This window comes from Manacus vitellinus, unplaced genomic scaffold (assembly GCF_001715985.3).
Source record: "Manacus vitellinus isolate BGI_N305 unplaced genomic scaffold, ASM171598v3 scaffold_14_pilon, whole genome shotgun sequence".
NCBI lineage: Eukaryota > Metazoa > Chordata > Aves > Passeriformes > Pipridae > Manacus > Manacus vitellinus.
The window spans coordinates 1,406,410-1,432,411 of NW_021939063.1; the positions used below are offsets into that span (position 1 = coordinate 1,406,410).

The window sequence follows — 26,002 nt, forward strand, 5'->3', positions numbered from 1 at the left end:
AGCACCAAATGGGGGTTACTACAGTTGCCTTCAGTGAGATCAATATTTAGGCCTAATTAAAACAAACACAGCATGAACGCCAGGAAGTGTGAAGGCCCCAAACACATTAAGCAGCCCTGCACTTTTTTCTAGTATTACTTAAGCTAACATTTCTTTGAGCTAATTCTAACCACAGTCTAACAGCAGCCCCTGGGCGCCTGCTTCTCTCTGCAGGGTCCCAGAGGTGCTGCAGCCCAGGACTGAGCAAAGCTGGACCAGTTGGGCCCTTAAACACTCCCCACGTTTTGTGCTTCATCTGTGAAAATCCAAAATCCCCCCCTGAAGTGCCTGTGCCCCATCCCCACAGAGGCAGCACCGCCAGGAAACCGAGTCCTCCCACCCATCCCTTTGCTTCTCCCATCTTGTGCCTTCGGGAGAGGTTTGGGATCAACAACATCTTGTGCAGAGGCCATATGTGGCTCATACCCCCAGCCCTTGCAGCAGCAGTGAGTGAAGGCACGGGGCTGCTCCACCACCTGCTGAAAGTCCCAAACCAGGGACACCCAGGACATGTGGAGGCAGCAGGGATTGCTCCCAGCCAAGGCAGGACCTGGCCCTTGCACCCCTCAGCCTCAAGGGGCTGGTGGGCACCATCCTGGCAGTCCTGTGGCAGCTCTGACACAGGCTGAGGGCACTGGTAAAGCAAAACCAGTTTGCAACAAGCCCATTTTCCACCAGGTACCAGGCAAAGCCTGTGGAGACGCTGCATCCTCCATGGCAAGGGGCTGCCTCCTCCCCATGGAGCTTGGGGCCCAGGAGCCAAATGCCAGACACAGGGAGCACAACGTGACATCAGGAGAGAGCAGGAAAGCCAGCCAGGCTCTCCTGGCACCTCCTGCGGGTTGGGAGCGAAAAAAATCCCTGGAGGTGCCAAGGGAGTTAAAATAAATAAATATCTCTGGTGACAGGGGTAATGGGACCCTGAGCTCCTTCGGGCACCCATGGCAGAGGAGACAGGGGTGCAGCGAGGAGAGTCCTGCTCCACCCTGCACCCCGAAATCCCCACTTCTGCCTGCACCCCGAGATCCTGCTCCCCTCTGCACCATCCCATTGCCATCCACTGCTGGACCAGACCACACAGAATGACCCTGCTCAAACATTTCAAAGCACAGGAGGCAAACCCTTATCTTCCACAGGAAAAGAATTATTTTATTAAGCATTTTTAAACAACTACTTAACATTTACTCAAGATAAAAATATGTACAATATCCCACCTTGAAGGCAACTCCAAAATATAAACACTGTACCTCTCCCGAGAGAAAAATGGAATATTCTTCTCTTCAAAAAAAAAAAAAAGACAACCCAGAAACAAGAATACATTCATATTTCTCACTTCTTTATGCTCAAGTAGTTATACAAATAATAAACATCTGAAACGTTTTACCTTTTAATATATTTATATAATATATATATATATTTATAACAGGATTTTACAAATAAAGGCAACAACTGTTTACCAAAAAAACCAAAAAACCAACAACAAAATAAACGTTAGAACACAATCTGCAATCAAGCATAGTGCATCTCAACAGCTGGTGCAATGGGGGGGCGACAGGAGGATCCAGACAACGGGGTTCTGGTCACCAGTTCTCAAAACCAGTCAGAAAAAAACCACCAAAGAGCACTGCCTTTTGCAGTGAAGTTTGGGGTTTTTTCCTTAAAAAAAAGGCTAAATGGGAGATGATGTTCCTCTGCAGAGAAAGCCCCTTGCAGTTTAACAGTGTCACCAGCCAACCCCTCTCTCTCTAACACAGGGATGTGAGCCAGGGTTTGCCAAGGAGACTGAGGAATTCAGATGCTCAAACCCCGCCGGGATCAGACTCCTCTGAAAATCCCAGCCTTTTCATTTTCCAAAGGCACTGACAGGGGCACATTCAGCAGGGATTGTGCTGCCCACTCCGGCTGAACTGCTCCCTCTGGCACAGAGCTCCCCCCTGGCCCAGCCAGGAGCAGCTGGGCCGGGAAAACCTGGAGATTCCCAACAGCCCCAGTGAGACTGTACAGCAGCAGCGGGAGAGGCCGGAGTCAGGTGCAACAAGCCAAGTGATCCATGGGATATTTCCTCCCCAACCCGGCCCAAAGTAGCAGCTCAAGTTACAGGAAGGGGCGCAGGTTAATTGATTTATTAGATGTATGCCATGGAAAGCTCCAAGCAGCAGCTACCTTTTATTTCTGAAAAACAGATAAATGCATCAGCAAAGGTGTGGAGAGAAACCCATCTTAGGTCTACCTGACCCTGCATGACCAAGCAGTGACCACTGCCCTGCTCCTCCTGGTGCCACTGCCACCACCACAGTGACCACTGCCCTGCTCCTCCTACACTCCTGGTGGCATTGCCACCACCACCACACCACGCCTGGGGTCACTCAGACACTGGTGACCAGTGGAGCACCCACCAGTCCAGCTGGAACTGGACAGGGAGCCGTTGCCTTGGGAGCTGTTCAGGGAAGTACCGTGTTTCACGTCCAGGTATTCTGGATGTGCAGACCCTCAAACCGAGTCTGCCCAATGGAATATTTTTTCACAGCTTTGCAGTACAGTCGCAGCTGACCGAGTCAACTGTTGCTCTGTAGATGTGGAGAGGGAAGAAGGGCAGGGGTAAAGCACAAACCCCTTCTTTTTACTTTTTAATCTTTTGGAAGAAGTTGTGAATCGCGGAGCTGGGCACATCCTTCATCCTTCTCCAAGCTACCTGACAAGTCAGAGAAAAGGGGATTTAGCTTCCTATGTGCAGTGAACCTTATCCCCACACCTCAGTCCAGCCAATATAGAAAAGGGAAACAGTCTCAAACTAAAAAAAAAAAAAAAAGAAAAAAAGAAAAAAAAACCAGTCACATTGTGCTTAGTCTTTGGTTTCCAAGTTCAAAGGAGGAATCTGCTTCAAAGCTTGCAGCAGAGCTGAGGAGTCGATGGGGGAATGGGCCGGGACAGGAGAAGGGAGTCTCTGGGGCATCAGCAGAGGGGGGGAGATTTTGTCGGGGCTCATGAAGCCCGTGAGCGCCGCAGCAGAGGCCGGGAGACTGGGGTACAGCACGGGCACCGAGGCCGGGTACCAGCACTTCTCCAGCATGGGCAGGTAGGCGGTGGCGGACGGCGGGATCAGGTAGAAAGGCAGGCACAGGGGAGGCTGGTGAGCGTGGGGGCCCAGGAAGCTGCTGGAAGAGCCCATCATGTCACTGCCAAAAGGGCCCTCGTCCTCCGGCGACTCCAGCCTGCTCCTTTTGGCCGGCGGGTCCTCAGTCTCTTGCTTAATAGAGCTTATTCTCTCCTGCACGGCGTACTTGAGGTCGGTATCCTTTTTGAAATAGGGCTGCTCGGGTTTGGAGTCACTTTTCTCCAGCTCCCCCCCGTACCCGCTGTCCGTGTCCGTGTCGCTGCCGCTCTGCTCCCCGCTGGAGTGAGCGAATGTCCGCTGGATCACGGGCACGCAGTTCTTCCCGTGGCCCTCGCCCGCCGTGCTCAAGGGCACGGGCTTCTCCTTCAGGTCCACCATTTTGGGGGGGATGTCCCCGGCCTTGCGGGCGGCCCCGCCCTGCAGCACCTCGCTGGCCATGCGGTGCAGGTGGCTGACCAGCTGCGACGACTTCAGCTCCTTGCCGTTCTCGTGCTTCGCCAGGTATTGCAGCATTTCCTTGGCACACATCTGGAAACCCGATCGAAACATTTCCTGGCTGGAATCAAGGTTTCTCGATGACAGGTCACCTAAGGGAACATTAACAGAAAGAAATTAAAAATTAACAACATGCTAAATAGTTCCACTTCCATTTCTGAGGAGGACCGGAGATGATATTGGACCTGGGGTACAGCACAGCCAGAGGGGACTGCGATGGTCAACCTGGACTCTAGCAACAGAAATCCTGGGATTTCTGCAAAAATGAACATTTTCACTGAAACATCCACTTGTCCACTTTTACATAACAACTTTAAGCTTATTTTTCATTCTGTATTTACTGTAAAATCCACCTTCAACAGGTGCTGGAGTACAGAGCACAGGAGTGAGTCAAGCTGTGCCTTCCCCAGGAACCACCCCTGGGACCGCAGGGTGCACCTCACCCTGCACCTCCGGGCAGGGAGCTCCAGGAGCTGCTCCACCAGCAGCTCCACCAGCCCCGGGCAGCTCCACCACCCTCCCTGGGGCTGCCGGGGCAGGGACGGCTCCCCCAAAAACTCAGTTTTACTTTATCAGATTCACGTGAGTGCCACATGTGAAAACAGGAGGAGGAAGTATATCTAAAGCTGATAAGCTGAAACACCGAGTCCCTTCTGTGTGCAGAGCACAGGCCAGCTCAGTTATTTAGAAACTTAAAAAAGGTGTGTACAAAAAGCAGATTTGTTTTCAGAAAAAAACACCCAAACAAACCCAACTGGGTTATGTAAAGCTCATGAACGCAAATGGGAAGGTTTAGGTAGCTTTGGAGAGAACCTCACAGCAAACCTGGGCTTTAACTACAACTACTTAAAACCCAATTTGATTGCAAACAACCCCACAGGGCACTGACTGCCGTGAGAAATGCATCTTTTTTTGCAACAGCTCGTAAGCAAAGCCAGAGAAAATGACAGCGATGAAAGGCCAGAGCTCCTGCCTCCTCCCTTCCCGGGAACGAGGTGTCACAACCGCGTTTCGCGGCCTCCCCAGAGAGTCCCTCACACACAGGGGCTCACACGGCGCCGCAGGAACACTCACCTGCCTGCAAACCGTTCTGCAGAGCGATGATCTTCTGCTGCTGCTGCTCGATGAGATTGGTCAGTGCCTTCACGTGCTTCAAGGTGAGCTCCAGCACCACAGCCTTCTCCAGGTGACCTAAGGTCTGGGAGCACAGGGACAGGTTGGCGCCTGCTGCGGGGTTGGACATGCAGGCAGCAGCCTGTGGGGCTGCCAGAGCCCTCCAGGAGCCGAGGGAGGAGGGGCACGGTGTGATCCTGAGCAGTGCAGGACTATAACCGACAACATTCCAGGAAATAAGTTAAAAAGCGGGCTCCGGGAAATGCTCTCACAGAACCCTGTGGGTATTTTCGGACCAGCCGCATAGCTCAGGAGAAGGCTTTTATTTATCCGTTCTGCTGCCCCTGCTGGCACCGTGACTTGAGCCCGGGAGAGTCCTGGGGAGCCCGGCCGGGGGCTCCTCTCGCCCGGCAGCGAGGGGGGGTGTCCGGCGGGCAGTTCCCGCAGGGACCCACACTCATAGAGCCACATCCCTCCCGAGAAAGTTTGGGATCGCTTACAGCCCGTCCGGGTGTGCAGCACCACGGAGCGAAAACACAACCCACCCCAAATCCGCGGCGAAACGGCAGCAGAGCCCCGTCCATCCCCCGGCCCCGGCGCTTCCGCCCGCCGCTCGCACCTACCGTTGAGCTTTTGAGGTGCGTCGGGCAGGCAGTCCTTCAGCTTGCGCGATGCCACTCGTTGATCCTGTCGCGCCTCTTCTTCTCGATCAGCCGGTGCGGCAGCTTGTAGGTCTCCTGCGGGGCCGGGGGCAGCGGGTCAGCGGGGGGAGAGCCCGCACGGCCCCGCTCCCGCTGCTCCTCCCGCCCCGTGTTTGCCCCGGGAGCGGCCGATTCCCATTTTTCCGCTGCTCCTCCCGCCCCGTGTGTCCCGGGGAGAGGCAGAGCCCCCGCCCCGGGAGCGCTGTCACTGCCACTGCCGGGGCGCGCACTCCCCGATTTATCCCGCTAACCCACAATTTTACCTTATCATCCCCCAATTTACCCGTCCGCCCTCAACTCACCTTGTTGTCCTCGCTCCTCTTCAGCCCCCTCCGGGGCTTGTACACCTGGTACATGTGCGCGAAGTCCAGCCTGCACGGGGGAAAGCAGAGCAGCGCGTTACCCCCTGCCCGGAGCCGCTCCCCCCGCCCGGCCGGACCCCCCGGACCCCCGGAAACACCCGCTTACCCCGGCAGGGTCGCGCCGTTCCAGGCGGCAGTTTGCCCAAGGCAGGCGGGCGGGGGCTGCGGCGCTGGGGATTGCGCTTCCATGGCGGGGGCGCGGGAGCGGTGCGGGGCGCGCTCAGTGGCTGCGGGCGATGCCGGCACGCTGCTGCTGCTCCTGCTCCTGCTGCTGCTTGCTGCTTGCTGCTGCTGCTTGCTGCTGTGCTCATGCCGCGCCCGCGCCGCGTGCGGGCTGAGGAGCGGCGGGGCGCCGCGGGCCGGGTTAAATGCGGGATGTGGTGGGACGGGAGCGACGTGCGGAGCCCTGTGACCGCGCACGTCTGGCGGCCCCGGCGCCCCGGCCGCCGTCACATGAGCCTCAACGTGCGGCGGCGCGGGGGAGTGCGGGCGCCCGACCGGCCCCCCGCCCGCACGTGTGTCCGGCGCGGCGGCACCCGCCGCTCCCGTCCCGCTGTCCCGCTGTCCCCTCCGCTTCCCGTCCCGCTGTCCCCGCCGCTCCTGTCCCGTGTCCGGCGCACCGCCGCTCCCGTCCGCTGTCCCGGACGCACCGCCGCTCCCGCTTGCCGCTTGGTCCCCGCCGCTCCCGCTGTCCCCGCCGCTCCCGCTGTCCCGGCGTCCCCGCTCCCCGCAGGGCGGCAGGGCCGCGGTGCGGTGCTCCCACCGTGTGCGCTGAGATCGGGATAAAATAAATCACCCCCCAAAGCGACAGAGGCGCAAACACGGACCCGGGGAAACCGGCGGCTGCGGAAGTTTGGAAGTGTGGGAAAAAAAATAACTGAGAGTCACTAAAATGTGGCTCTGGGGAAGTGTCGGTGCTGCGGGGAAGTTTAGGGCTGGTGGGATCCCATCACTGAAGTGTTCAGGGCCAGGTTGGACAGAGCTTGGAGCAACTTGTTCTAGTGGAAGGTGTCCCTGCCTGTGGCACAGGAGTGGAATGAGATGGGCTTTAAGGTCCTTTCTAGCCCAAACCATTCTGTGATTCTATGAGGAATTTTCAGGAGGAAATCCTTCCCTGTGAGGGTGGGGAGGCCCTGGCACAGGCTGCCCAGAGAAGCTGTGCCTGCCCCTGGATCCCTGGAAGTGTCCAAGGCCAGGTTGGACGGGGTTTGGAGCAACCTGGGCTAGTGGAAGGTGTCCCTGCCCGTGGCAGGGGGTGGCACTGGATGGGCTTTAAGGTTCCTTCCAACCCAACCCATTCCATGATTTCCCATGCTTGCACCAAGGATCTGCAGCCGGTGGACACTGTTGCAAAACCCTGAGTGATGATAATGGTGTGTGAGTACCTGCCAAGGCAAAGCTCTCCTGAAGGGCCGTGGTCACTTCCCTGCTGAATGCTGAGCAAGTAGAGGCAGGCTCATCTGATAAAGGGTGCACTTACCCAGATAAGGAAATAGCAGAACTCCAGCCCAGAGCCACTGCTATCGCCTGGAGAGTCCTGGCCTGCTCCACCTCGGGAGGAATCCGAGGGCAGCAGGTACTATGTGAGAGCACAAAGATTTTATGCAGGCATTAACAGCACAGCACTGTACCAGTGAAAGCAGATGCTTGGGTTGTCCCACTCAGTGTGGTCTTCTCGGTGTTTGGCAGCTGAGCCTGCAAACCTGGTGATTATGGCCAGGATTATGGAATCACAGACTGTTTGTGTTGGAAGGGACCTCAAAGACCATCTAGTTCCAACCCCCTGCTATGGGCAGGACCTGCTCACCGATCTTGAGAGTCGCTGTGGTGCTGCAGCCCCACCACAGAGGAGGGGACGTGGGGACTGAAAATGGAGCACTGAGTACCAAAGGATCACAGCTCTGGGCTGTGAGCCTCTCACAGCAGAGCTCGTCTTTCCTTCAGGCACTGAAAAATTCAGCAGTAAACATCAGAAACATGGGAGTGCTGTGTTTGTCCCTGATGCAGCTCAGGGGACCATAACCAGCCTCAGTAACGAGCCCTGGATCAGACAGTTCGTTCTCTCTCTGCCCTGAAGACCTAAGCTGTTATTTTCCAAACAAAGGGTGAAAAAAACACGAACAATTTTTCATCTGTCCCATCACTGACCCTCTGTCCAAGGCAACAGAAATAATTAGAGCTTGCTGAAGCTGATTGCTAATGAAAAATGAGGTTTGGGGCCAACCTGCTCTTCATCTGAAGTTCGGGCTCTGAGAGTACGTGGACAGCTTCATGCCCGTGGATTGTCTGACTCCTGCATGCTCTTTGAGATATTCGGTACATTCCTGCAGTGGGTGGTGAGCCACAGATCAGGGTCAGAGGTAATCCCCAATTATTTAGCCCTTTTACTGTTCTCGTGCTTGCCAAACAATTCTCCATATCAGGATTTACTCATGACCTTAAGGGACGTTGCCAAGGATTTAGGAGTCCCCCTAAAAGGAGGATCCAAATGAAGTTATTACATTCTTGTGCATCAAGTTAGATTGCTCGAGAGTTGAGTTACATTTTCCTGGGGATCAGTTTTCAGAAGCAAGGGCTGATGCAATCATCAATTTGCCTTCTCGCTTGTGTTTGCTGAATTATTTCTGTGTGGAGGGTTCCTTTACAACGTACGATTCAGGCAGTAGCAAAATGTTTAGAAAGGCTGAATTTCCTGAAGGCATTGGTGCAGCGGGTCTCCCGAGCACTCCTCCAGAAGGGCCGGGAGTCACAGGACAGCGGCAGCGCGTGGCCAAGGGGATTTGCAGTTATTTACAGAGGCAGGAGAATACGAGGGGCTGGGGGCTGCTTTGAGGGTGGGCTGGAGATCCGAGCCCCAGGATCTGCCCCTTCCCTGGGACTGTCCCCTTCTGACCACAGCGATTTGGGGAAAACGTTCCGAAAATCCCTGGCACCGCCGTCTGATCGCAGCCTATGTGGGCAGCGCTGGGAGTTAACAGATGGGTTGTGGATTCGAGCTTACGATAAGGTTACTGAGGGTGGTTTTGTTTTAAAATGTCTCTTACTTAATATATCCATGAAGGCCAGGCATGTGCCTGTGGCCTGTAATCAAATCGCTGACTCTCCCTCTCTCTCATTTCCAGCAATCCCGTTTCGGGTTACTGGCACCGGAGGTGAAAGAACAGCCACGGCCCGGCCGGGCTGGACGCTGTGCCGGGCAGGATGCGCTCAGCCCTCCATCCTGACACCCACTGCTCTCTGCAGTGGGAGTCTTTCAAGGAGCGGGGGAGCAGGGTGCTCTCCTGAGCTCAGTAAACGTGACGGCTCTTCTTCCGAGCCCGGCAGCTCTCCAGCTGCAGCACCCAGCTCTGGGATGGGTGGGAGGCAGTGGGTGCTGTCAGCCAGGGGAGACAGTGCCTCTGTCAAACACCCCCCACCATGGGGTCTGTGGTCCTGCAGTGTGTGGGTCGGTGTGGGATGTATCCAGCCAGGAGCTCCCAGGAGACCTGCTCGTCCCATTTCCCGTAGTGTCCAAGGCAGGCTCAGGGTGTCCCGCCCCCCTCAGCCGAAGGCTGGGTCCCGAGGGACATGTGGGACCTCACCGTGCAGAGTCTGAGGAGCAGCTTGACGCCCAGCAGGGCTCTGGTAGCTGCAGAAGTCTGAGTTCAGTGTGAAGCCTGGTGGTTTCAGCTGTGCCTGTGACTCACTGTCGATAGCACAGCTGACCGCGCTCGCTGCAGGATCACCCGCGAGTCGGGAGGAGAGATTTAATATTGCAAATATCTGCACCCATCGCTGCTTAATTACATTGGTTTAGGCTACCACGGGCTCTGCTTGGATAAAGCACTGGGAAAACCCAGCGAGAGCTGTTGTCTCTGTGCCCTCCCTCCGGCACGACCCTGGAGCACTGCCGGGCACGTGAGAGCTGCGGGAATGACGCTGGCATCGCTCAGCGAAACTCGCCTGAGGACTATTCAAATGAAAGCCATTCCCCTCTTTGAGAAGAGATGTTTGCCAGCACCCAGTGCAGCAGTGGGAGGAATATGTAGGTGGAAACTATTTGGAAGTGGCAAAATTTGTGGACATTAATAAGAGACTTTAGCCCACTTTGATACTGTGTTTAATAAAACATGCCGGCTTCCTGGTGACATCCTGCCCTGCCAAGCCCGGGCAGCGGGGAGCTCACGCTGTTTAACCAGTTCCCTGCTGGCTGGTTGCACCATCTCGTGAGAAAGAACCCCGGGCGAGCACACCCGGCACACCCCGGGGCTGCGCCCGCACCGAGCACGGCCCAGCCTCCGTCTGCCTGGACAGGGAACAGGGAATGGGGGGCTGGAAGGGATCTGAAAGGTTATCCAGCTCCAACCCCCTGCCATGGGCAGGGACACCTTCCACCAGCCCAGGTTGCTCCAAGCCCCGTCCAACCTGGCCTTGGACACTGCCAGGGATGGGGAGTCCACAACCTAAGAGCCATTTCAGAGGTGACATCCGGGTGCTGCGCTGGCTGGGTGGTCTCTGCAGAGCTCAGGAGGAGAAGGGGATGGTGAGGGCTGATCCACTGTTTGAGGGGCTGGGAGGAGCAGGAGTCTCTTTGCCCGGTGACGCGTTGTCTGGTGGCTGCTCTGCACAGAGGGATCTGATCACATCTCTCCTCCTGCCTCACATCAAACAGTGAGTCAGCGCTGGAGCCCCATCAGATGTCTCTGCTTCGCCTTTCATATCTGGAAAGCAGAGAGGATGATGCTCTGAGTATGCAAAGCAAGGAAAGCAGGGTGCTTTCAGATCTGCCCCGTGGAAAATACCATGGTATTTATTCTGCACTGGCACCCACGTACCCCGGCAGGAATCAGCACCACCGGGGCTCAGAGTCTGGGGAGATGTTGATCTTTCTGGGGGATGCAGGTAACAACAGCCACGGGGCCAAACTGCATCACCTCTGAGTCAAATATTAACATAGAAAATACTCTGAACTTGCTAACTGGGTTAAAAAAATTAACACACACCCCTAAAAATAATAATAATAAAATAAAGGAGAAGAGCCTGAGAGTGTATTCTTCCTGCAGTTCATGTCAGGACATGGATGAGTCCTCTCGCCTTGACCTCTGAACCCCAAGGCTTTGGGACAAGGTCTGTGTGACCTGTGTGCTCACAGGGTGTGAGGTGCCCAAGGATTGGGCTGGGGGGCTTTGGTTCCAGCTGTAAATGCCATCGGCACAGTGGCAGAGCTTGAGCTGCTCACCAGGGCACGGGCAGAGGTGGAGAATGGGGCAGGTCCACGTGGGGACAGAGCCTGGCAGCAGCTGAAGCACTGCCCAGGGAGGTGGTGGAGTGACCACCTCTGGAGGTGGTCAAGAGGCATCTGGATGTGGCACTTGGGGACATGGTTTAGGGCTGGCTATGGTGGTTCTGAGTTGATGGTTGGACTGGATGATCTTGAAGGTCTCTTCCAGCCTTGATGATTCTGTGGTTCTGTGTGGTTTTGGGAGGGGGCACATGGGGAGCCCAGCTGGACTTCTGCCAGGATGCCACTGACTCCTGTGGCTGGAGATAAGAGAGAACAAGCCTGAGTGCTGCACGTGGACTTGCTCATCCCAGCCTGGTGTTTCTGTGATCCTATGGGATCAAGTACCTGCTTGCAAGTGTGTAGGATGCCCCATGGCTGGCCAGGGGCTGCAGTTGTCTGCGTTAACCAGGGTCTGCTTAAGGCAGGTGGACGTCTGGGTGGGAGAGGAAAAGGGATCATTGGCACTCCAACTCATCAGGACTTAATGAACATTTGGCCCCTTCCAATAAATGAGATGCAAAGAAAATGAAGTCAGAAGGGGAAGTGCAGGTGCACAAGCTCATTCGCACCAGGCCAGACAAATCATACACATTGTTTCCTAGTCAGGCAGACTTAAAAAACCCTTGGACAGGAATATCATTCAGCTCTGGGGCAGTCTGGAGCAGCCGTGGGAGAATGCAACCCGTCATTTTCTAAATAAGAAGCCAAACCTCTGAATCCAGATCCTCCTCCTCCCAAAGTCCCGGTCTGATCCCATGTGCATCACGAGCCAGATGTGGCTTGGGCATTACTGCTGCTGCAAATTCAGCTGAAATAAGCACAAACAGGAATTAAATGGAATAGGAAATATTCACGGTGGATTTGTGCCTAATCAAGATTACACACAGCTCTGCTGACTGTGCTCCTCTGGCAGGGAGCCGGACCCCTCCTGGATCCCTCCAGGATCCCTCCGTGACACACAGAGCCACCTAAACTGCACCTCGGGTGGAACATGCCCGTATTTGGGGAGAAAATACAGCCCACTAGGACAGAGAGAAAGGCAAAGGACACCCAAGGCATCCCTACAAGCAGTAGTAGTTGACAGGAATGTCTCTCATAGTGCCCTTCCCTCTGTATCAGCAGGGATCTGGCTGAGAAGTCCTGGAGCAAACCACAACTGAGGGTGTTGCTGTCTTCCCCAAATACTTTCTCTAATGAGGTTTTTAAATAGTTTTGCCCCGCCTACACTGGCAGCCAGAGCACTTTCATCTCCAGGTGAATGGGAACCGAGGTGGGACTCAGCTGTCTGCCGGGAGGATCATTTCCATATTGCAGGAGGCGGGAGGAGAACCCGCGCAGGGGCAGGGAACGCTCCGGCTCATCTCGGAGCTCATCCCGGCACAAATATTCCCCTCGTGCACCGCTGTTTGAAATGCAAAGAGCTCCCCGGCAGTGTGGGCCGGCGGGACACGGGGTGCCTCTCGGTTACACCCTCCCGCCGATGAGAACGGCCAGGAGCCAGCAGGTACCCGCTGGAAAAATGAGGGTTGTGAGCAGGACTCAATTTGTTCCAACCTGCTCCGAGTAACCACACACCTTTCGTTCTTAGGTGGCAAAGATCACGTCTATCCCAGAGGGTTCGTGGTGGGTGTGGAAGTACTTTCCCGAGAAGCGCCTCTCGCCCCCTCCCCAGCGCTGGCTGCCGGCGGAGCGGCGCTGACGTCGCTGGAGAGAGTGCTCGCCCACCCGCTCTCACCAGCCGGGAGAGCCCGAGGCTCACAGATCCCACAATCACCGAGCCTGGAAAAGACCTTCAAGATCATTAAGATCACCCTGTGCCCGGTCTCCACCTTGTGCCCGGTCTCCACCTTGTGCCCCAGCCCAGAGCACTGACTGCCACATCCAGTCCTTCCTTTGGCACCTCCAGAGATGGGGACTCCACCACCTCCCTGGGCAGCCCCTTCCAGTGCCTGACCACCCTTTCCAGGAAGAAATTCCTCCTGATGTCCAGCCTGACCCTCCCCTGGCACAGCTTGAGGCCACGTCCTCTCATCCTGTCACTAGTTCCTGGGAAAACAGGCGGACGCCCCCCTGGCTCCACCCTCCTGTCAGGGAGTTACTGAGAATGAGAAGGTCCCCCCTGAGCCTCCTTCTCTCCAAACTTGCCTCCACAGACTTGTCTCCCATGGGGATCATGAAACTATAGAATAGCCTGAGTTGGAAGGGACCCACAAGTATCATCCAGTCCAGCTCCTGGCCCTGCACAGGAGGACACCCCAAGAATCCCACCAGAGTAGGCACCCTGTTGGCCTCACACAGCTGCTCTGCAGGGCTGAGTGTGGGGTCTGACAGGTCAGACGGGGCTCTGAGCACTTCTTCTAAGGGAAAAGGAATAATTTCATCCCAAAATATCCATGTGGGCTATATCTCAATCATCTGGGGAAATCGAAACGGCCACACAAGCTCATTACAACTGTCCCTTCTCATTTTATAAACTGCATGTCCGTGGGATGGAAATAAAGTCCCAGCCCTGGAAAGCTGTGAACATCTGCAGCTGCTGCCCAGATGTGGTTGCCTGGAGCCTGTGCAGAGGTTTCAGGGGAAAACCCCCATCTGCCTCTCACAGAACACCAAAACAGAGGACAGAGGTTTCGCTTCATAAACCTCGACCAAGGAGACATTAAGTGCCTTTGATCTCCAGATAGAAAAATGATCTTTTGATTTCAGATTATGAAAAGGAATAACCATCTGCTAAGGAACAGCTCCGGACCCACGTTTTATTGAGGCCAGATGGTGTCCAGGGTTCCTACGTATGAATTCAATTAGCTGCTTGTGTCTGCGTCAGTGAGTCTGTATCCACCCAGTCATGTTTTTGGAACAAATATTGTAATATTCCCATGGATCCTCCAGACAGTGGGAGGTGTTTCCTTCACTGTGAAGGTTTTGGGAAGTGATGACTTTGTCTCATTTTCATCTTGCCCTGTTCTGCATTTCTAGTCCCTTGGTTCTCAAGGCTCAGGGCTTTCCCTGGATCTCTGAGCCAGCTGTGCTGAGTAAAGACATCCCTGATTCCAGTTTGCCCATCAGGGCTGACATTTCGGCCCCAGGGAACCTCTGCCATGCACCTCTCCTATCCTGGGACTGAGTTTACAGGGTTATTTGGAATATAATCCATTTCTAACCTAAGACAGACCTGCTCCAATCTCCTTTCCACAGTGCTTACCAGGGGTTTACTCAGGGCTTAGCTCTGCTGAGGGTAAGGTACCTCTTGCCACCACCTTGCAATCTGGAAGGGTGGCACGATGGGAGGGCCTTTCCCAGGATGCAGAGGGTGGGAATGACCAGTTGCCTGACCAGCCACCACCCCCGGCATGGACAGACTTCCTGCCCGGACAGCCTGGCTCTGCAGAACCCAATTAGCTCCTCTCATCTTTCCAATCTAATAATCTGGAACTCCCTGTTGTTTTTTTTATAAAGGTGTGGCTCAACACCACATGATACACTCAACAAGCTGCATATTTGCACTGATTTCCCTCTTTACAGTGTTGGAAGTGGGAGAACTCTGTTGTGGGAATGGGCTGAGCAGCAGCCTCGAGAGCAGCAGGTTGTGATTCATGGCTGGAAGGGCCTCACTCACAACTCACACCTTCCTCTGCATCCTGGGAACTCACCTGCACAAGAGACAGCCTTGCAAAAGGCCCCTGAGCAGGAAGTATCCTCAGCAAAGGGACCTCGCAACTTGTTGCTTTTTCTTGACTTTCTGGGGAGGGAAGGGGCTGTGAAGCTAAATTGTCATTTATAGACACATTTCTCCCAAGGTTTCCTTTTCCCCTCCTCTTTCTGTGCACACACAAGTGCACACAGACGCTGCAGGCCTCACCACCCCCAGGCCTGGCACAGGGTCTGGAGTCAGGGTCTGCCACTGCCCACAGTCTTTGTTTCAGGGTTTCTCACCCGTGACCTGTGTTTGACTCTGGTTTCACATCACGGGGAATGCTGGAAGGTCCATCCGCTCCCTGCCTTTCCAGCCATGGAATCCATGGTCCACCTGGGCACGCTCTGGCTGCTGTGCCTGGGAATCCCCGAGGGGCACCTTTCCGGGCTGGCCCTGCTGCTCCCGCTGCACGGCTGTGATTAGAGCCTTATTACCAATTACAGGATTATAAGCATAATAACACACAGAGAAACTACTCATGTCCAATGATTTCTCCTGTTAAAAATGAAATACAAGCCCTTTAGCAGATGGGTTCCTAAAGAAGAGCTCTGAAGGAGCAGCCATGAGGGAAGAGCCGCAGAGAGGAGGGATGAGAAAATAGAGCAGGTTCTCATTAGGGTGCAGTGTGTGTGATAATTACTTGAGGAAGCATGAGGGAAGGCAGGGCTCATTTCATCCTGGATCCCACAGTGACTGCAGGCTCCCTGTGTGCAGCTGCTGCAAACCTGGAACACGATTTTGCAGCTCTGCCCAACCCAAGTATCCCTGGCTCCTTCCTTCCCAGGAATTCTCAGGAACCCTTATCTGATCCAACATGCCACTCGGGGATTTTCCTTCCCCTTGATGCTGAACTGCTCGATAAAGCAGTTATTGCTCCAAAACAGGATTCCAGGCAGCTGGAATCATAAGTCATAAACACAGATTACTAAACTTCACACTGTACTCGTCACCTTCCATTGAAAAACTCCTGCTCATCCCACCATGCCATTCCCACAGATCCTGGATTTCCATCCTCACACTGTGTCTTATTCAAGAGACCCACCAAAGCTCCTTGGATCTGCTGGCAGGTCCTTTGGGATTCCCTTACCACAGCAGGTGGCAGCTTTTGGGCTCCCAAACCTCGAAGCAGAACCTTCCAGAAACGCTAAATCCACCCACCCCTCCCCTCTGCCATCACACGTTACCAACGTCACCCATTTCAAACCATTTTGAGGAAGGTTAAGAGTTGGCTGGTTGTAGCCAAAGCTGTGACTAATATTTTTGGGGGAAAGTACTTTATGTCAAAACAAGTGAGTAGTGAAGTGGAGACATGTGGTGCAGAGATGTGGGAAGGAGGGAGGGGCTTTTTGGTGCCAAATTTCCCTGTTGCCTAAAGGGAGAACCCAAGTTGCCTTATTTCTTCATGTAGAATGAGACAGAGAAGGAAAACTTCCTGCTTTATTTCTTTTAGAACCTCGTATTTCTAGAAAGCTGCTGAATCACCCCCTTATGATACGTCGTCATGGAAAAGGGTCCCTTGGCTTGCACTGGTGGCCTGGGCCAACCCCCCCTGTGGGTTCCAGAGCTGTTGGAGCCATCGGGGCCCCTCACGGTCACCCCCAGAGCCCAGCCCAGCGCAGGCTGGAGCTGCCACTGCCCCAGAACAATCCCTTTTCCTCATGGCTCCTTCCCACAGCCAGAGGCTGCAGCTTTCAGGCTTTCCAAGCCTTTTTCCCAGCCACAGCAAGGTGTGCAGGCACCTGGAAAAGCAGTCAGTGGGCTCCATCCCCAGGGAGAGCCGATGCATCCAGGCTCATTCCTTACAAGCCGGAGTCAGGTGTGTTCTACGGAAACATGTGGGCTCTGTGACTTTGTCAGTGAAATATAACCAATTAGTTTTAGTCATTTAGAGCAGGCAAAGGACTCAGCCCACAAAACTGCTTTGCTTCCCGAAGTTATTCAAGCCCTATGGAGCCACATACATTTGCTTATTAACGAAGTGACTGTGCTGGCCGAGCCTCCTCCCGCCCTCCGGAGCAGAGTGTGGTGTGGGAAGAGGCAGAGCCCTTCATGTCCCGGTGCCTGCGGAGGCTCAGCTGCAGAGCTCATTTCCTATTTACATCCCCAAAAAGCCCAGTTCAGCACAGGCTGCTGCCTCTGCAGCCAGCGAGGTGCGTTCTGCAGGTGTGGGTGGGTGATTCACCCACAGGTTATCTGCGTCCTCCGGCTCCCGGTGCTTCCCCAGCCCAGGCAATTCCAAGCACACCCAAATAAAGTCCCAAATCAGTCCTGTCTGGCCTCACCCTCTTTCTCAGCAGAGGGTTTGGATGGTTTCCACGTCTCATTTTGCCTTCCTCCCAGAGGAAGTCCGCCCTACAAGCAACTCCCTGTGAAGGCCTGAGCCAGAAGGTCAGACCTCGCCTGCTGTCCTGCTCTCCTGATTTCTCCTGATGAGAGTAACAACCTCCAAGTCTCTCCTACATCCCAGATGGGTTTTCCTCTTCCCCATACACAGTATTCCCTTCCTGGAGCAGCCCAGTTACCTCCTCCTGCCCCCATTAACCCCTCTCAGCCCCGACACTCCCTGCTCTCAGTGGCACAGCCTGGATGGTGGGAGTCCCAGGTGAGCTCTGGAGCTGGGGGGCTCACTGGGGGGCTGATACCTGTCCCCACTGATAACTACAGTGAGACAGCAGGGAATGAGGAACTGCACGTGGAAGTGAAACATCCCATGGCATCCCCCTTTTAGCAGGGCCTGTTGTGACATGACAAGGGGGAATGGCTTCCCACTGTCAGAGGGCAGGGTTAGATGGGATACTGGGAAGGAATTCCTCCCAGTGAGGGTGGTGAGGCCCTGGCACAAGGTGCCCAGAGAAGCTGTACCTGCCCCTGGATCCCTGGAAGTGTCCAAGGCCAGGTTGGACGGGGCTTGGGGCAACCTGGGCTAGTGGAAGGTGTCCCTGCTCGTGGCAAGAGGTTGGAGCGAGATGATCTTTAAGGCCCCTTCCAACCCAAACTATTCCATGATTCTATAAACAGCTGCCTGAAGCCTGTCAATTTTGGCTACTCTTTCAAAACTCATCGGAAATACTAAAATACACTGATTTTGGTTTGCCATCCCTGGGGAACAGTGGTATTGTTCCCAGCCAGCAGTGAGGAGCTGTCAGGATGCCCAGACCATGACATGACTGGCTCAACGCCTCTGACAACCCCAGTTTCACTGGAAATGACAGGGCTGGGCTGGACATCCCGGTGCTGTGGCTTTGCCAGGCTCCAGCCCTCTCAGTGCAAATGTGCAGCAAAAGGCACTTCCTGGAGACGGATATTTTACAAAATGAACATTATCACTGCCAGCTGACCACGACCAGGACTCATTCCAGATAATCTTCACAGAGAGGTACAGGGACCTCAGGAACAACCCACCTGAGCAGAGGTTGCTCCATTAATCACTTTGGCTACAACCCCACGTCACCAAACCGAGCGAGGTTTGAGGTTCACTTCTCCATCTGAGACTCCGTGTCACAACTGTGACTGAATACTGTGCTGAAATGCAGCTGCCGGAATTATGGAGGTGGAAGACCTTTATTTAGCCCAATCTTCCATCGTGAAACCTCCCCCAGACTTCCAGCAACCCCCCTGCCAGAGCGCTGAGTAACAGGACCGGCGCAGCTGCCTGCCGTGACCTCCCCCGAGCCGCTGAGCCGTCTGCATTTTGGAGACCAAACTATTTCCATCAGAAAGTAACTTCCTCAGAAACTTAGTAGGAGATCTTTGGTTTAGTTTTCTTAGGTTTTTTTTTTTTTTTTTTTTTAATGCAGATAAATTTTGTTTGTTTGCACAGAAAACTCCGAAACCTTTATCCATAAAACAATCTGGAAGCACGTCCTGCCCTCGCTCCGGCGCTCCCGGCTCTCCCTGGGCCAGCCATGGCTGGCGTTTTAGGCATCACTTAGCAACGCCCATGAGCAAGAGCTTGTGCTGTGCCGGGGTCACCACACCCACCACCACATCACACATCCACACAGCCAACTTTCCAGAGAAATTAAATAAAAAAAAAAAAAAAGAAAAAAAAAATCAACTCTTTTGGCGTCTCATTCCCACTACTCAAACGGTACCGATCTGGGGTGGAAATTCCCTGGCAGGAGCTTCTATTTCCATTCTGTGTGTTGTTGAGAAACGTGGTGAGGAGGGTTTTGGGAGATGAGCTGGGGTGTGCCAGAGCTGCAGCCTCACCCTGGACTCACTCAGGCTCTCAAACACAACCCCAGCACGCTGGGCACTGACGGGACCCTGGTGAGGTGCCCGTTGTTGCTGAGCTGCAGGTAATGGTGATCCCTGCTCTCCTGGACAGGGATGCCACAGAGCTGTGCTGGTGCCACCAGGGCTGGCAGGAGGTGACGGACGGGTCACATCCCCAGTGGGACACTGGTGACCCACCATCCCTTGCCACCCCTGTCCTGTCTTGTTTCTTTCCAATTGCAAGACACGGAAAACCCCTGGAGCCTGACCCGGCAATGTAGTGAGGACAGCTGGGGAGGAGAGCAGTGACTCAGAGGAGGGGGGTTCCAGGTCAGCACCCCTGTTCCCGGGGGAAGTGGGATGGGGAAGCGGAGTGAGTGGGCACCGTGTCCAGTGGGCACACAGAGGCACTGCTGGGATGGCTTCCAGAGGAGATTTGGAAAGAAATGCTCATCCTCGTGTCTCTCACGAGGGCGTGTGACGTGGGTGTGTACATATGTACGTCTGTCCAGCTGCCCCCTCCCTCAGCATTCAGAATATAAAGGTTTTCCTTACTTTTATTGCCGGTACTATCCCTCAATCGTCGTATTTTAGCTCCATGGACAATTTCTGTATCAAATTCTCTGCTCTGGGACTTTTTAGGATGAAAAGTCTGTGTAAGTTTAAAACTATCTCTCAGTGCCATTAAAATTATGTATAAATAATATAACCCCTTCAATTCTGGAAACTCATCTTCATGCAGGACTTAATCTTTACCTGTCCCTGGCCAAGCACAGTCTCATGCTCCACCAGGATGTCTGAGCACCTGCACTGAAGTGACACCACACCACAGTCCTGCTGTTGGGCTGATGATTGATGGGTTTTCACTGCTTGGGTAAATTAAGGAAAGGAGTGAAATAGTGAAATGAATAGAAGCAAACCCACAGCTTCGTCAGAACTGCATTACCCCCCTTCCATCAAAACTGTGATTTCTGCAGCCTGGATGGCAATGCCTCGTCACTTCAGTGTCACATTATGGCCCACGACACCCAGAAAACCACAGCAGTACAAATCCTGTGCTGTTCCCTGCCTCCCTTCCCCAAGGCAAAGAATTAGGAACAGCGAAAACAAAATCATGGGACTGAAATAATAAGAATTAAAAAAGAAAAGAAAGCAATCACAAGACCGGTGGTTTGGAGCCGGGTGGTGTAGGGGGGGAGCCCACAGCCACTGCCCCATGGACAGCACACACACCCCTCTGCCACACTGGCACCTCTGCTCAGGCTCCCACCACCTTGACACACCACACAGAACCTCCTCAGCTGGGATTTCTCCCTCCTTTCTGCCCTTTTCCAGCTCCTCAAGTCTGCTACGGAAAAGAAGGCACAGAGAAGCCAATCTGATTTACTGAATTTTATCCTTTCTTTGACCCTATAAGGAAACATCCTTTCCCCCCATGAACGTTTCAAACCCTGCACATTTTGGGAATGAAAGCTCCTCTGTGTGTCTACAGCTACAGAGAGACTTCGAGTCCCCACCTGCCACTCTGGGACTGCTGCAGGCAGGAGAGCGAGCGAGCCGACTCCTATTTCCCAGGAGACGGTTCAGCCAGATTTAGGAAAAGCTGAGCAGTCTCCTGTGCCAGGCCCCATGGCAGATGCTGGGGGAAGGCAGGGATGGAGCTCAGAGCCTGTGCTGAGGCTCGTTGCCAGCGATGCAGCACAGAGCCCGTGCTCGGCAGCGCGCGCAGACACCGCGCTCGGCTCTCCCGGGGACCCAAACCCTCCGGGTCTGCACCCAAATGTGTGAGCTGGGGTCCCCTCACCCTGGTCTGTGTGGGGAAGAGAGACCTTGCCTGGAAGTCCTGTCACTCCCCAGTGACTATGGAGGGACCTCCATCAACCTTTCCCTTGCCCCGTGGCCTCTGTGTCAGAGGACAAGCTTGGCCAGGTGTGTTGTCCACTTCATCACCACGGCTGGAGTCAGGGAAAGGGACGGGGTGACACCTCAGCCCAAACACACCTCACCTCTAGGGCAGGGTTTTAAGGTGAGACAAGCACTGGCCTTGCTTGGGATGCACGTGGAGACTGACTGTTCATACCTACTTCACCTCCCTCCCTCTGTTGCCCCTTATCCGTTGGTCCTGAGGGCCATTTTCCAAAACTGCAGGCTAAGGCCACTAAATGCTCCTTGGTTCCATCACAGCAGAGTTCATCACAGGCAAATTATTTTGCTAAATGCCTTGAGCAGTTATTCCCTCCACAAGAACAGCACAAAGAACCCCAAATACTCTGCAGTAGAAGGAACCTGCACATTCCCAGAGCGCCTCTGCCTCCAGAGGTGTCAGGACTCTTCACTCACATTGGCAAATCAAAGTCTGCAGTAACCCAGATCTCCTGACTCCTGGTCTTGTGCCTTGATCACAAGATGATCTTTCCCTCTGCAAGAGCACCGGGAGCGAGGGATGAAACACCACTTGTGTTGCCCAACACCTCCCCCACAGACATGCTCCACTTAGACCTTGGTACGTGGAGAAGAGCCAAAACCCAGGGCAACAACGCACACGCTGCCCGGGCAGCCCGTGTGGGGCTCTGCCATGAGCTCCATCACCAGCTCGGAGCCATCAAGGGCTCTCACTCCCATCCTGGTAATCCCTGATATTTGCAGCACAGATTTGGGACTGAGGTGAAGCTCAGGCAGGCGAGTCTGCACAGTGAGCAATACCAGCTTTGGCCTTGGGAAGTCTTGTTTTAGGGGAAAAAACCAAGATAACATCCTAGAAACTAAACACAACCTTCTGTGTTCCCTATTTTATTTCCTCTGAGGCCCACAAGGCCTTTCTGCATTCTTGAACAAATGCAGTGCCCCAAATTAATTTATATGGAAACTGACCCCAGCCTACGGTCAGGATTCAGTATCAGGATAAGTTGTACTCAGTGGAGCATCTTTAGAAAATGAAACCTGGTGGATTTGTCTCTTCAGGATATTCCTGTTTCCTGTCCTGCCCCAGAGCCCACTCGGAGGCTTTTCACTGGCTGCAGTGGACTTTGGATCAGATCAGCCAAACAGGGTGGTGATTCAAACTGCAAACTGCAGCAGACCTGTCAGCCCCAGGTCCTTAGGGGTCCTTATGCACTAAACTGGGGCCAAACTGGTGAGAACTGGGGAGCCCAGCCCCGCGGTCCCTCCTCTGTGGATCCCAGCCCTGGTGCTGCACAGGCACGAGCTCTGCTCCTCAGGGACTAGAGATGCTCAGGCTCTCTGAGTGCCACTGACACACCTGCTCCTTCTTTGGTTTTAAGTTCTAAACTGTCCCAACATAAAATAAAGATCTATGGGGGCAGAAGCAAAGGCAAGGAATGTGTTGTTGGTAGGGATGCTCCGGGTCAGGTGCTCACTTTGCCTGTATTTACACGCTTTGGGGAGTCATTCCCTGCCTTGCAGAACTGCTTCCATGCAGTGTTAATATTTCCCAAGCATCCTGGAGCTCACTCCACATTCTTTCTCATTAGTGAAGTGACTTTTTCTTTCTGCAATCAATAATGACCCTCATTATCTAGATCATCCAGAACTAGATAATTTGATATATAATAAAATTTGATCATTTCAAAATATAAATGTTTTGTTGATCGCATTTTTACTGATCCAAACTGAACTGTCTCCTTAGGAGACAGACACCACAGCCTTGCATTACCCTGCTCTCTCCCCCTCGGCTTGACCCATTTTTCCCTCTCTTTTCAGTGGAATCAAACCCTGCAACTAACCTTTAAGGGTTCCTTAGTCTTTATTTTGTTCCTATTAACCTTCTGTTTCTCTGGATAATTCTGCAGCCAAGAGTAGGTGTGACTCCCACGGCACAAGTCTCGCTGTGCTGTTGACTCATGTGCTGTGCTCGCTCAGCCAGCTCCTGTGATGGGGAGGCTTATGCAACGTAGCGAGGTCTCCCAGAGCATATGCTCTTACTCGAGCTGTGAGATCTCGGCGTGTTCTCTCTGCTGGATGAGCCCCACGGCGCTGGTGGGACGTGCCGCGGGCACACGCGGTGCCACGAGCCCTCCCCGTGCCCTGAGCACGCACACGAGTCACCAGGGCCCCCCAGAGCCCACGGGAGAGGTGCTTCGGACACATCCCCCCTCCCCTCTAGACCTGAAAAGCACAGAGGTGCTGCTTGGCTCTGCTTGGTGGTCCTGCAGGACGCTGCCCTGCCAGGCTCCGGCAGCTCCCAGCGAGGAGCCCTCCCTGGTTTGTTAAAGGCCACTCGGTTCCCTACTGAGATTATATAAAGTGAACTTAACAGACGGTCAGATTTGGCCTGTCATGTTGGGAGGGCTCTCACACAGATTTTTTTTAGGAGGGAAACTAGCAAGACATGTGGTGAAAAACACCCTATAGCTTGTAACTCCTGTCTCTGAGATCCAGCCATCTGTTCCCATGAACTTCAAGTGAGAAGCAGCCACCATTTTGAAGAGAGACACTTAAAAAAGTGAGAGGATCCAGCCCTTGATTCCTTGGGCAGAAACCGGCCCTCTGCCCGTCTGAAAGGCCAGTGCAGGAACTGCAAACCTCTCTGGGTAAGATCATATCCCTGCAGGGGTGAGCGACAGCTGGGCTGATGGCTACGAAATTAATAGAGCCACAGGATGGTTTGGGTTGGAAGGGACATTAAAGTTCATCCAGTGCCACCCCCTACCATGGGCAGGGACACCTCCCACCAGCCCAGGTTGCTCCAAGCCCTGTCCAACCTGGCTTTGGACACTCCCAGGAATGGGGCAGCCACAGCTTCTCTGGGCAACCTGTGCCAGGGCCTCACCATCCTCACCTCCCTCAGGGAAGGATTTCTCCCTGATATCTAATTTAATCCCTGCTTGTCCTATCACCACCTGCCCGTGTAAATTCCTGATGCTTTGACCTCCGTGCAGGAGGGAGCGAACCGGGGTGGATGTGGGGGACACCAAGCCCCCGAGTGGGGCCCCGGGACCAGCAGCAGGCAGGACACACCGGGATCCCTGGCAGGCAGCTGGGGCTGAGCGAGCCAGGGCTGCGCAGGTCGGAGCAGCCTCTGCTATTTCCTGCACGACTCGCTGCCACCCAGCCCATAAACTCACAGGATTCATAAATACAGAAATAAAACCTCCTTGAAAGCTCTGCTACAGAAAGGAAAAACCCCTCTCCTGCTGCCCAGCCCGCTTGGTTTTGGAGCGAGGTGTTCCCACAGCAAGGTTGAAACACCAGGTTTGGGGCGAGGTGTCACCACGTCACCGCGGCCCTTCCCTGGAACTGCTGTGAAAGGCGGCTGAAACATTAACCTGGGCTCGCCGTGGCACCTTTCCCACCAGGAGATGAAAGCCAGCAGCTGCTGATATGGAAACCAACTGTTGGAGCCGCCGAGCACTGACACATGCGAGCGCGGAGCCACCGGCTCCTGCAAACGTGCTGCAGGAAATGACTAAACATTTAGTGCTTGTTATTGAGCAGGATTCCTGGAGACACGTAGGTGGTGTGGACAGCGTGGTATGTGCATTAAAGTGCAATTTAGGTCAATGATTCTTTGAAAGGACCATTCTTCCTTTCTCCCCCCCCCCTTTCTCCCTTCAGGGACATTCACTATTCAAAGATTAACTTTTCCAGTTCTCTTTTCCAAACAGTTCCCATCAGCACAAAATAAAATTAAAAAAGGGGGAAAAGACAGTAGGAATTACCCTGCTTTAATATTGAAATCTCTCTGCAGTTTTTTCCCATTTTATCTATTTTCAATGGTAAAAAAGAATTCCGAAGAAGCTTTAGAGGCAAGAGTGCGTGTTCAGACAAAACCAATCGTATTTCACGGGGTGTCTGAGACTCACTTTTTAACAGGTGAACCCAAAATGAGAGCCAACCCCGGGGAGACCGGCCAGATCCAGGCTGTGGGAAGTGTCAGCACAGCTCCAGCTCATGCTGTAGCGTGCCAGGGCTGCGATCCACCTTTTCCATGGACCCTCCGGTGCCCAGCGGTTCCTGAAGCACCTCCAAGAATGTGAGGCGGTGCCTCCAGCACTGCCCCAGCACACAGGGACCTCATCAGCAAACACAAATATTCTCCAAAAGCTGCTGAAAGCTCTGCTGCATAAATTCAGCATTATCTCATCGATCATATTCACGTTACTGCAAGAGGAACTGGTGCATCCACCACACTCATGGAGCCAGAGGCTCCCTGCCCTCCTGGGAGACACGGAGACCCAGGGGAATGCCACAGGGCTGCCATGGAAAACCACTGCATCTCCTGCACTGGGAGCAGAGCCATGAGACCCCCAGATAGCTCCTCACCATGGAGGGACACTGAGACTGTTTTCAGTGGGAGCCAGAGAAATCCAACCTGGAATTGGTGGCAAATCTGCAGCAGGGCTGGGGAAGAGAGCTGGGTTTGCCAGAGGACAGGCCTCTAATGCCAAGGAAAAGGTCTCTTTGCTAAAGAAAGATGAATAAATTATTGATGGTGATGCAATTTCCTGCAGCGAGAAATTCCGAAGACCCTTTCCAAGCAGGAATGAGAGCAGGCAGAACACTGGTCTTCTCAGGACACCTACTTTTTTTCCTCCATCCAAGGACCAGCTAAACAAATCCCAAGAAAGCTCATTTGTATCCATTTAATTATTTAATCAATAGCTCTGCTTTCAAAGCTCCTCCTCACACTCACTCCAGCAAAGCCTGGTGTCCCGCAGATCCTGGGATATCCAGGGGACAGCAAAGCTTGTTAGGTGGGGATTGTTATGGGAGGAAACCTAAATAAAATTCAGTTTAAAAGGCACTAAATTAAATAGTCAGAGCAAGGGGAAACAACAGCTGGAAGGCTTTCTGAGGCTGACCCGTGTGTTTGGGTACAACAGCTGGCTTTGAGGAGGGCAAGTGCGCTGCTGGGATGGACAGGTTATCCCAATGTCCTTCCCAAAGCTCCAAGGGTCCTGCAGCTGCCAAGCGGGCAGTGAGCAGGGCAGGCAGGAGGGGGCTGGGTGGATCATCTCCTGGCCAGGACATCACCTCCAGCAG

General features: G+C 53.9%; 1 protein-coding gene and 1 long non-coding RNA gene across 3 annotated transcripts; both read right to left on the reverse strand.

The window, feature by feature from the left end:
• Positions 1-1,167: 1,167 nt before the first annotated feature.
• BHLHE40 (basic helix-loop-helix family member e40) lies at positions 1,168-5,051 on the reverse strand. 2 transcript variants are annotated; one of them, XR_001920178.1, is made up of 3 exons: positions 4,724-5,051; positions 2,343-3,741; positions 1,168-2,297 (listed from the first exon to the last, which is right to left on the reverse strand). XR_001920178.1 is itself a non-coding variant. In XM_018068776.1 (2 exons), exons 1-2 carry the CDS (start codon positions 4,890-4,892, stop codon positions 2,882-2,884), a joined length of 1,029 nt encoding a protein of 342 aa, XP_017924265.1. In that variant the 5' UTR covers positions 4,893-5,051; the 3' UTR covers positions 1,168-2,881. The 2 variants fall into 2 exon arrangements, 1 of the variants encoding a protein (XP_017924265.1); XM_018068776.1 differs by having other exon boundaries at positions 1,168-3,741.
• Positions 5,052-10,204: 5,153 nt separating this feature from the next.
• LOC108638887 lies at positions 10,205-12,920 on the reverse strand. Its single transcript, XR_001920126.1, has 3 exons — positions 12,664-12,920; positions 11,799-11,896; positions 10,205-10,525 (listed from the first exon to the last, which is right to left on the reverse strand). It is a non-coding gene; the product is annotated as an uncharacterized LOC108638887 (long non-coding RNA).
• Between the last annotated feature and the right edge of the window lie 13,082 nt (positions 12,921-26,002).